An 11,274-nucleotide genomic window follows, 5' to 3' on the forward strand; every position below is an offset into this window, starting at 1 on the left:
TTTCCTACTGCACTCGAGGGCTAGAACTGAGTGGGCTACAAAGGTGAGACGGCTGAGCTGGAGGTGCGAGCAGAGCAATTTGGCATTGAAGCTCCAAGCGGGCTACGTACCGTGAGAGCTGGACTCTAATTAGGGGTTTGGGTCCCGATCGAAATTGAGGATCGAGTATCAGGTCGGGATGTAAGGTCGAGTCCACCTTCAGTCTGACATGTCATCTATCCGGACCAGATTTTTGACTTTCCGGACCGGGTTCGACCAAGTTATACCGTCCCATAATAGAACTAATTAAATTTATATTTTTAAATCTATTTTAAATAGCAAATATTAATTTCTGAAAAATTCTTACACATGGTTGTGGATGAAAATTAGTGTGTAAGCAACGAGTCCGCGTGATCTAAGAAATTAATACGCATGATGTGAAGACTTCTGGATTCATCATTTACACACAGTAAGATATTCCGTTGTCTGTCACGCCACAGGAGCAAGGCCAAACTCATTAGTAACAGCTTTCACCGAGCTCGCCTCCTCTGCTCCTCAATATATCGAGAGTGCAGAGTAAGATCCCAGCTGGAGCAGAGATGGTGACGAAATTGAGGTTGATTAGAAATGGCAACCAGTGCAGAAAATACAGGCACGCAGCCGTCGCCGCCGGATTCTTCTTCGTCGCCATGGCTTTCTTGGTGGTGTACAAGCCCCGGTCACTCGCTGTTCCTAATTGTAAGCTTCGCCGGATTCTGTTTCTGCACATTCTCCAGTGTGTGGTTGATCATCTGCTCTTCAACTATTTTCTCTCTCTCTCTCTTTAATTACATGGTTGGTTTTGCAGTCGGGTTTAGGGCATCCATCGCGAGTCCAGATTCAGGTACGTAGGTGATGCATTCTCTGAATTCTTTATCTTGGATTTGTCGGCGCCGAAGGTGAAAGATCCTTCTGTTCAGGGAGCAATATGGTGAACGGAGAAGATCATGCGAGAAATTCTCTGGCATCTGGTAATCTGATTAATTCTCTAGCATTTTTTTTTTGAATTGTAAAAGAGACATAATTATTCCTCATGCTGCAGGAAGAAATGATGATAAGCAGGAAGAGGCGTTCTCGGAAAATTATTACATTTCTGACTCAAAAAGTATTTGTTTATCACTGGGACCTCTGCGTTTTGCTTCGTTTCGAGGCAGAAAAATTCTGATGTTTACTGAATTGTTGCAGAGGAAAGTGGAAGAGAATTTAAAGATACGACGATGTCGAATCAAGAAAGGATCATGCACGTTGAACTCCCGATTGTCTCAAACTACACTGCTCCCATGCAATTAGGTAATTCAATATGATTTGATTAAACATGCAGGATGAAGACGACGTTGATGGCAATTTGATTTAATGTGAAGCTGCCGGAGAAGCCATTCGAAGGAGGAAGCCACTGTGCGACGTTTCGGACCCACGTGTCGACATCTGCGAGATGAGCGGCGACATCAGGATCACCGGCAACTCTTCCTCCATCCTATTTATCGAGCCCCCAGCGGCGGCGCGGCCGCCGGAGCAATGGCGAGTCCGCCCTTACCCTCGGAAGGGCGACGACACTTGCCTCGGCGGCGTCAGGCAGTTCGCCGTCATCGCTCGCGGCGACGGCCCGCGGTGCACCGTCGAACACGGCGACGTCCCGGCCGTCGTCTTCTCCGTCGGCGGCTACACCGGCAACCTCTTCCACGACTTCACCGACCTGCTCGTGCCGCTCTTCGTCACTGCTCGTCCCTTTCACGGCAAAGTATGTACGCTAAAATTATCGAAATCGTAATTTTCGATGTGCTGATAGAAATGATTTCGTCGGATTTTGTCAAGATTCAATTCGTCGTCGCGGATTGGAAGAGTTGGTGGATCAACAAGTACCTCGTTGTGTTCCGTAAATTGACCGACTACCCGTTGATGGATTTGGAGCAGCAGAGCGCGGGGCAAGTACACTGCTTCAAACAGGTGGTCGTCGGACTTCGAGCTCACAAGGAGTTCTTGATCGATCCTGTCAGATCGCCCAATGGCTACTCCATGGCACGCTGCATAATTTGATCTACTCGAGAAAACATTTAGATTTGATTAAACAGTAATAATTTTGACCATGTCTAACAGGTGGATTTCACGAGGTTCATGAGGAGCGCGTTCTCGTTGGAGCGAGACACGCTGAGCGCCGCCAACAGCAGCCACCCCCCTCGCCGGAAACCGAGGCTTATGCTGATCGCGAGGAAACAGTCGCGGGCGTTCACCAACGTGCCGGAGATCGTGGCCATGGCCGAGGAGCTAGGGTTCGAGGTCATGGTGGCGGAGGCGGAGGCGGGGTCCGACCTGGCGCGCTTCGCGCGGGTGGTGAACTCCTTCGACGTGATGGTGGGCGTGCACGGTGCCGGGCTCACCAACATGGTCTTCCTGCCGGCGAACGCCACGGTGGTGCAGGTCGTGCCGTGGGGCGCGCTGGAGTGGATCGCCATGCTGGACTTCGGGAACCCGGCGAGGGCGATGGGGCTCCGCTACGTGCAGTACAGCATCGGGATCGAGGAGAGCACGCTGAGGGAGAGGTACCCGAGGGAGCACGCGGTGTTCACGGACCCGATGTCGTTCCACCGCCGCGGCTTCGCCGTCGTCCGGTCGACGTTCATGGTGCGGCAGGATGTAAAGCTGGACGTGAAGAGGTTCAGGGAGCTGCTGGGGAAGGAACTCGGCCACATGATCCAGTAGTTCTTCTTCTTCAGGTCTTTGATGTTTGTTAAAAATAATAAAATAATAAAATGGTTTATTTTAAAATATAAAATCCTAATATATATATATATATATATATATATATATAATTATTACGCTGCGCAACTAAGAATCCGTGACCCTTGTGCAACACCTGCGATTCACCGTTGCTGCCGCCGCCCTCACCGCGCCATCCGACCGTCGCCTTGGCCGCGATCGACGAGTCACTCGTCGGCGCTTCGGTCGGTGCCGGATTCCAGTCGGATAGTGGTCGGAATCCGACGAATTTGGTCGGAAACAGCCGTCCCCACTGCACGGTCACTGTCGACGCCGATCGGGCCTGATTCCGATTGAATCACGGTCGGAGACCGACCAAGGAAGGGCCGACGTCGGTCCTTCCTTGGCCGGTCTTCGACCGCGATTCGGCCGGAATCCGATCCGATTGGCGTCGATAGTGGCTGACCCATTTTTGATCAAATCGCGGTCAGATTCCGATCGAATCGTGGCCGGAAACGGCATTGCCACTGCTGATCCTGTTTTCGGCCGAATTCCGTCGGATTTCGATCGAAATCCGATGTCGTACGGAGGGCCAGCGAGCGGCGCGTCGATCGCGGCCGAGGTAGTGGCCGGACGGCGCGGCGAGGGCAACGACAGCGGCGGGTGAGTCGTGGGTGTCGCGCACGGGTCGCGAATTCCTCATTGCCCAGCGTAACATTTCTTTATATATATATATATATATATATTCCAAAAAAGAAATAATTTTAAATTAAAATTTTTTATTTCCGGCATAGCCATCGGACGGTGGGCCCGGCCTCATGTCGAGCACGAGTCAACCCAACCGTCAACTTACTCAATTGGTCTACCTAACACCTATTCGACTTTATCAACTTATTGTAAATTAATTTAGTTCCTACTTTCTCATTAGAATAAGAATAAATCATTATAAAATATATATTTTGTTGTGATGTTTATATATCCTTTATCATTCTTGCATTTTGAAAAATATTGTTTTCGTATTTAAAAAACAGTGACTTGTATATATATATATTATTATTGCAAATTTTCAGTGGAAATTTTAAAATATTATTTACATATATAATTAGAGGATTTTTTCTAAATATGGTAAAACAGTTATTGTAGTTTATGACAATATTGCCCTTAACTAGATTGATTGTATTTCAACCAATATTATGGGTATTTTATTTGCGAGCCATCAAATGGGCCCCAATTGCATGAGTAATGGGCCCAGTGGACTTTCCAATAAATGACATTTTATACATTTTAAAAATGGATAAATAATAATTTATGGCTTTGGTGATTATATAATAAAAATAAGCAATAATTAAAATATAGAAATATGTATATTTCATAATTTAGTGTAAAGAATGAAATAAATAGATAATTTCCTTCTCTATGTTTGGCTTGCAAAGATGTTGCAAGAAACAAGCAAACAATTAATTGAGAATAATTCATATCAATTAGTCCAATTAGGCCCAACCCATTTATCTTTTAAGCTTATTTTGACCTGAGCAAATTGGGTTCGAATTTTACTAAAAATGAATATTCTAAGATCAGCTCTATAAATTATATTTCAAATTGATCCCTAACTCGTCCAGACAAATCCGGCCCGAACCGGGCGAATCCACCAGATAACGGCGAGCATTTTGTGGCGCCGTAGTTGCAACAAAAAGGGCTCCGGAAAAGAAAAAAATATATATCGTGTCGGGTTTTTTCAGGACGATACCGTTACAAACTCGGCTCTATGTAACTTGCCACGTCATCGAATTCGCATAGAATGGAACGTTTGGAACGGTGTTGCGTGGCCGGGGGAGAACATGGGATGCATGTTTTTGATGTCTGTGGGGCGACATTTGGGATGCAGTCGATACAAGCGATTCGTGTTTAAAATCGGGGATATTTTCGGTGTTTTACGGCAAATTGTGTTCTCCACGTATTTTTAATTGTTGATATCTCCTTTCGCTCTCGCTCTCTCTGTCTCGCAGCTGCAAGGGAAGGGAAAGCAGCGGCCGAGGCGTCTCTTTCTTCTTCTCCTCGTTGCCCGCTGTCTTCTTGATCATCCGCGTTTCGATTTCTTCGCTTTCTCCGTTTTAGCCTGGAGAGGAGGGAGAGGGAGAGAGAGATTCTTTGTTTCTGGGAGGATTTTAAGAGTTTAATCGAAGTCTAGTGAAGGAATGCGCGGCGGAGCTGCCGGCGACTAGGGCGTTCGCTTGCAGAAGGTGGGAGCGAAGGGGTATGTAAAATGCGACGGCTTGCCGATGACGAGGGAGTCGCTAGTACCGCGGCGGAGGACTTTGCAGAGAAGTCCCTTGTGCAAGCAAGGGGCAGATCTCAGGGTGGGGGTGGTGGAAGGCGGGTGACTCCCACGGTCGATCTCGCTGACGACGAGGAGGATCCGGCCTTGGAGAAGGCGCTGCCGAACGGGGATCTGTATACTGGTGGATTCGCCGGGAACGCGCCTCACGGGCGTGGGAAGTACCTGTGGGCCGACGGGTGTATGTACGAGGGGGAGTGGCGAAAGGGGAAGGCCTCCGGGAAAGGGAGGTTCTCATGGCCTTCTGGCGCTAGCTACGAGGGCGAGTTTCGTTCCGGCCGGATGGAGGGATTCGGCACCTTCATCGGTGCTGACGGCGATACTTACAACGGTCAGTGGGTGGCTGACCGCAAGCAAGGATTTGGCAGCAAGTCGTACGCTAACGGAGACCACTACGAGGGCCTGTGGCGGCGCAACCTCCAGGAGGGCCACGGCCGCTACGTTTGGCGGAATGGCAACCAGTACGTGGGCGAGTGGCGTGGAGGCGTCATCAACGGCCGGGGTGTCCTCATATGGACCAACGGAAACCGCTACGATGGCCAGTGGGAGAACGGCGTTCCGAAGGGGAGCGGCGTGTTTACCTGGCCCGACGGCAGCTGCTACATCGGCAGCTGGAGCCGCACCGATCCCAAGGCTCTCGACGGCACCTACTACCCCGCCACCGCCACGCCCCGGAAAGAGATCGTCTCTGGTAGGAGAAGCTCCTCCTCCTTCTTGCCGCTGGACGATGGATCACCGATGGCGCCTTCGTCCAGGAAGCGGTTGTCTGTGGACGTAGTCCACCGGTCGCCTGGGCGGATCAGCTCGGCGGCTGAGAAGAACTTCCCCAGGATCTGCATCTGGGAATCGGACGGCGAAGCCGGGGATATCACTTGCGACATCATCGCCAATCTCGAGGCGTCGCTGCTGTACACGGACAGATCATTGCACGAGCATGTTAGCGGGACTCTCATAGGTACCGTGCAACGGCGACAGTCTTCCCTCCCCTTGTTTACGCCGGAGGTAAAGAAGCCAGGGCAGACGATATCGAAGGGGCACAAAAACTACGACCTGATGTTGAATCTTCAATTAGGCATTAGGTAGATGGTTAAAGAGTTGAGTTGCTAGCATTGACCTGAGAATACGTTTGCTTAATTGTTTGGCGGTGTTGGTTTTTGGTTCAGCTACTCAATTGGGAAGCCCTGTTCGGCACAACTGAGGGAGCTACAACAGGAAGATTTTGATCCAATGAAGAAATTCTGGACGAGGTTCCCTCCAGAGGGATCAAAGAGCACTCCTCCGCACCTGTCACCGGAGTTTCGATGGAAGGACTATTGCCCTATGGTCTTTAGGTACAATTTCTCGTCATATTTATCCAATGCTCTTGCTAGTTTTTTTTTTCTTAACAGCTAAATTGAAATGTTTGATTTGGTTCCTGGATTGCAGACACCTAAGGAAATTATTTTCGGTGGATCCAGCAGATTATATGTTAGCTATCTGTGGAAATGATGCACTGAGGGAGCTCTCTTCACCTGGGAAGAGCGGGAGCTTCTTTTTCATGACCCAGGATGACCGTTTCATGATTAAGACGGTAAAAAAATCAGAAGTGAAGGTTAGACATTTTCTGTGCTTTTTCCATTTCACAAATTTCTTTGAGCTGAATTGTTGATTTTAAAGGTTCCGGGTATCAGCTAGCAATACAAAAGTATAGGCAGGAAACTGATCAGGGATTTGCTTTCAGCTGCATACACTGATTTTATTAGTGAAAATACAATGAGTGGTGTAAATATCAAAACCAACATGAATTTCTTGCTGTGATTCTGAAACATCATTCTGAGTATTCTTCTTTCCCTATCGTTGACATCTTCATATTAGGAATTTGGCTCCATTCACTGTTTCTCTTAGTAATTTTCCCATGAGTGTTGATGAACTTCAGTTGGTGAATCCACAAATTGTGTATTAGCTCAGAAAAAATTATTGAGTTGTATTGACTGCATATACTTTGCAATTCTCTCAGGTACTCATTAGGATGTTGCCCAGTTATTACCGGCATGTATGCCAGCATGAGAGGACTCTAGTGACAAAATTCTATGGAGTTCATTGTGTAAAACCTAATGGTGGCCAAAAGGTTAGCAAATGTTAGCGTGTCTACGTGATATATTCATAATACATTTTGTTTTCTCTACCTTCTTAACATATGAATTGACGCATGCATTTGTTATCCTCTGATCTTACACCACATGTTTGATGAAGCCAGGTCCGGGTTGTTGTTATGGGCAATTTGTTCTGCTCGGAATATCAAATACATAGGAGGTTTGACTTGAAAGGTTCATCCTATGGGCGGACAACTGAGAAGACCGAGGAAGAGATTGATGAAACAACTACACTCAAAGATCTTGACCTGAATTTAGTATTTCACCTTCAAAATTCTCGGTACAAAGAGCTACTCGGGTAAGTTATCATCTTAGATCTAGAAGTTTAGTTGACTCTCTTGCATATCTGCTTCATTTGGTCTGAGAGAGCTATGCTGCTGTAGACAAATCAAACAGGACTGTAAGTTCTTGGAATCAGAGGGGATCATGGATTATAGCCTCCTTGTGGGAGTTCACTTCCTGTCACCATTTATTGCTTCACTTCGTAAGTCGATAGCCTTATGGAAGCCCAATTTCTTCCTTTAATGATCTAACAAAATCAATGCTGCTTGATCAGAGTCATCTAAGGAGGAATCATTTCAATGCGGCAAAACCTGGTCTGACCTATCTGGCTCAACGCTCAAATGCCAAGATATGAATCAAATTCCAGACACACGGTATGTGTTTCCCATTTCAACCTTGATTTTGGTATATTTGATTAACAAATCTTAGTGGGTGGTGGTGCTGGTGCACTCTCCCATAAGCAATGCCAATTTATATATATCTATATAGCCATTATAGAGATTACTTCCTGCTTGTGGTTCAGCTTCATTCATGCCGTTGACAATAGCCATTAATGCCTTCTCTCAATGATCTTGTTGCTAATTGGCCAAATGCGCATTTCTGAATCTGGCTTTAGAAACTTGTGGCAGAGTAAATTTAGGAGTCATTGTCTGCTACCATCCAATACTGGGGATTGCTGTTGTCAAATCTTGTCCACGTTTTTATTTGTTTTCTTTTATGTTTTAATCCGTTTGCATTGGATCAAACGATCCGATCATGCCACCCACGAAACAAAGGCCTAGCTTTTAAAATTCACTGTCGACAACTAGTCTTCAACCAACGACCAATTGTGTTCCCATGGACGGACTACTTAATGCAATTAAAAACTCGTAGCTTTCATGATGGTGTAGCTCTATTGTCATTGTGGAAACCTAGGTGTTTGCTCCAACGAGCTAGAAAATATTACTAATTTGTTGGATGAACTTCTTTCTATTTCCTAGACTTTTTGTTTTTTTTGTACATGCTTCATTAACAAGCTTTTCTAATGATCAGGAAACCATTGGCCCGGTTGGGTGCGAACATGCCGGCGAGAGCAGAACACGCTGCGAGAAGCGGACTGATGCCATTTATGGCAGCAAGCGGCGAGCTGCATGACGTGCTGCTCTACTTTGGCATAATCGATATCCTCCAGGACTACGACATCACCAAGAAGTTGGAGCACGCCTACAAATCGTTGCAGGTCGATCCCAACTCCATCTCCGCGGTGGACCCAAAGCTGTACTCTCGGAGGTTCCAGGACTTCATCAGTAGAATATTTATCCAAGATGATTGACACACGGCAAAACAACGCAATCGTAGAGCTTTTTATTAAAAGCAGCACTTCAGTGTCTGCTACAGTCGGTGGTGGGTAGTTGGCTGAATTTTGAAGCTCAGCCAGGGATAGATTCGTGCATGTAAATTGGGGTAAACCAGTAAAGGGAGTGTTGAATTCCTTTTTTTTTTTTCTTATTTTCACATTTCTTTCTTGAAAGAGGGAAGGAATAGTAGAGTTTGATAGGGGATGGATGGAACAATGGCTGTACAGATGGATAGTGACGTTGATTGTGTGCATTAACAAAGAAAAAATTGTGATGCATGCCAGTCCCGAGCAGCTGCCTGTGCCCTCCTTTTCCAGAACTAAAACGGTGAAAGAATGGCTTTTGCAGGGAAGCTCTTAAAGGATTGTAATTGCGGACGTTGGAGGTAGGGAAAAGTCAAGAGGATGGTAAATAAATAGCATCAAAAGAAGAGAAAGTGGAAGATGGAAGATGCGGTGGTGATCCAATCTTCTCTTTCCCTCATGTTTCTTTATGTTTTTTTATAAAATTTTTCTGAGCTGCCTAGGGTTTCCCTGTTCCTAGGCCAGGGTGGATACTTCTTCTTTTTCTTTGTTCTTTTGACCGGGTAGCGAATGTGGCACCTCCACGTGGCTGTTCCTACAAATTATGTACCGAAAGCTTAGTCAAATAAGAGTCATCTGCAATACTAGTGTCGTCGAGTTGAGTTGGTCGACGTTGTTAATTCAATGGTCGAGATTAGAGTTCCTCGGATCGAATGGCTACGAAAGGAGATCAGAGCTGCCGATCTCCGTACAATTTCGCTCTTTGCGGGTGTAGAATCAGTCTCTGTAAAATCCGACAGCAGACCGCGCGCGAAGTCTCCGATCTCGGCCCTGTCTCCAGTATCTGGCCAACAGAGCCACCCCAATGAATGCGATGTCGGCGTTTGACTCCGCCACCGTCGTCGCCGGCGCCGACGCATCCCATGACTTTCGCCTCTCTGTCAGCTGGCCTCGTCTCCATCGCATGCATGATCGAGCTGTTGATAGATCTGCTCACGAGCTGCATGCATGTTTAATAGTCGTGGGATATAATCATACGTAGGATCTGCATTATATTCTGATCTTTGAAAGATCGGCATCATTATTCCCTTTCCCATCCGTCAGCTGGCCGTGACTTCGTCGTCGCGTCGATCGGCACAATAAATCTGAGAGCTCCTTTTGGGTGACTGTATGTGGCTTTGCCGCTCAGACGGGCTACATGGAGGGAACAGCGGTTATTGTGAACGTCCGCAGGCAATGAATACGGTTCATTAAATGCCCATCTGCCACTGTCGTACATGCATGCATAAGCACGCAGCGATCGAGCGCTCTTCGGCTGCCCAGGTATCTAACCAATAGAATTTTTTAATAAAATTGAAATTGATAAAATATTAATTAATTTAATTTCCTATCGAATTAATTAAAATTTCATTTCTATCTAATTTTAATTAATTCAAAATTAGAAATTTAAGATTTTTAGATTTAGAGATTTAAGATCTACTTATTCGATTTAACTGAATTAAAAATTTTAAAATCAAAACGAAATCAAATTAATCAAAATAATTAAATCAAAATTTTAAATTTAATTCGTTCGATCAATCAATTTGATTTAATCAAACTTTTACCCACTCACTCCAAACCTATAGAGCTGCAATTCTTAAAATACTCTCTCTTATAATGAATGAACTGAAGAAAAGAATGAACTGTGCTTTATTAATGATTAGTGCCATTGAAATTGTCGTTATATATATATATATAACGACATGATATGTTATGCGTCTTTATGTGCGTGTAATATTTGTGATTGAGTACATGTCTAGATGAATCAGGGGGCTCAAAAGTGATCCAGGCATGTTGTGCACTCAATCATGGACGGATGTTGCACATGGAAAGATGTAGCACAAAAACAAGACGTATTTACTTTAGAAGTCATAGAATTCTATGTATTCAATGAGTTTGGATCCATCTCATGTTAGCTCTATAGACCCATTTAGAGCCCAATTCACATTTCATTGAATTTGAATGGAAATCCTACTAAATGTGTTTGTCGATACATTCGTTATGGGAAATGGTCTTCGTATAAAAAATATTATGGAAGAACTCTTAATATTAGTTTTGTATATAGATGCAGCTGTGCAGTTACGACAATAACAAAGAGCCACGAAGGATCTAATTCATTGTCACGATCCAAGGATTAATCTTCTATTGATTTTTGTCAGTTTCAACTATTTTATAGTTATAGCAATTACGATTTTATAACTATTATAATATAATTTATTTTAAAATTAAAATTATTTTGAACTTTCGAAAAGGATTTAAACTATATATTTTGCACTTGAAATTGATCCGTTATGAGTTACGCCTTATAACCAATTGCAGATCTCTAAACGAGCTTCAATTTGATAAATTGTGCATCCCATAGTTCAATCTGAATTAAAAATTATGCCCTTTAAAATTTAAAATTTAACATTCAT

The 11,274-nt window shown here is 45.0% G+C and overlaps 2 protein-coding genes across 2 annotated transcripts; both read left to right on the top strand.

Moving 5' to 3' along the window:
* The first annotated feature begins 578 nt into the window (after positions 1-578).
* Positions 579-2,715, top strand: LOC141833852 (alpha-1,3-arabinosyltransferase XAT3-like). The gene is made up of 8 exons (XM_074721360.1): positions 579-717; positions 827-862; positions 939-989; positions 1,061-1,123; positions 1,204-1,308; positions 1,380-1,756; positions 1,831-2,034; positions 2,113-2,715. Exons 1-8 carry the CDS (start codon positions 579-581, stop codon positions 2,713-2,715), a joined length of 1,578 nt encoding a protein of 525 aa, XP_074577461.1.
* A 2,105-nt stretch (positions 2,716-4,820) lies between these two features.
* On the top strand, positions 4,821-9,410 carry LOC141833060 (phosphatidylinositol 4-phosphate 5-kinase 2-like). Its single transcript, XM_074720455.1, has 8 exons — positions 4,821-6,126; positions 6,211-6,378; positions 6,473-6,638; positions 7,044-7,154; positions 7,284-7,477; positions 7,563-7,663; positions 7,736-7,835; positions 8,494-9,410. Exons 1-8 carry the CDS (start codon positions 4,976-4,978, stop codon positions 8,771-8,773), a joined length of 2,271 nt encoding a protein of 756 aa, XP_074576556.1. The 5' UTR covers positions 4,821-4,975; the 3' UTR covers positions 8,774-9,410.
* The last annotated feature ends 1,864 nt before the right edge of the window (positions 9,411-11,274 follow it).

This window comes from Curcuma longa, chromosome 8 (assembly GCF_044706935.1).
Source record: "Curcuma longa cultivar G26 ecotype Majalengka, Jawa Barat chromosome 8, ITB_CL_G26_1.1, whole genome shotgun sequence".
Taxonomy (NCBI): Eukaryota; Viridiplantae; Streptophyta; class Magnoliopsida; order Zingiberales; family Zingiberaceae; genus Curcuma; species Curcuma longa.

What these genes read in the sequence shown, in the direction of transcription:
- LOC141833852 (XM_074721360.1), top strand. Translation starts at nt 579, where the DNA reads ATGGTGACGAAATTGAGGTTGATTAGAAATGGCAACCAGTGCAGAAAA. An exon ending in GTCACTCGCTGTTCCTAATT is followed by an intron (nt 718 to 826) that starts GTAAGCTTCGCC and finishes TTGGTTTTGCAG; the next exon opens with TCGGGTTTAGGGCATCCATC. An exon ending in GAGAAATTCTCTGGCATCTG is followed by an intron (nt 990 to 1,060) that starts GTAATCTGATTA and finishes CTCATGCTGCAG; the next exon opens with GAAGAAATGATGATAAGCAG.
- LOC141833060 (XM_074720455.1), top strand. Translation starts at nt 4,976, where the DNA reads ATGCGACGGCTTGCCGATGACGAGGGAGTCGCTAGTACCGCGGCGGAG. An exon ending in AATCTTCAATTAGGCATTAG is followed by an intron (nt 6,127 to 6,210) that starts GTAGATGGTTAA and finishes TTTTTGGTTCAG; the next exon opens with CTACTCAATTGGGAAGCCCT. An exon ending in TATTGCCCTATGGTCTTTAG is followed by an intron (nt 6,379 to 6,472) that starts GTACAATTTCTC and finishes CCTGGATTGCAG; the next exon opens with ACACCTAAGGAAATTATTTT.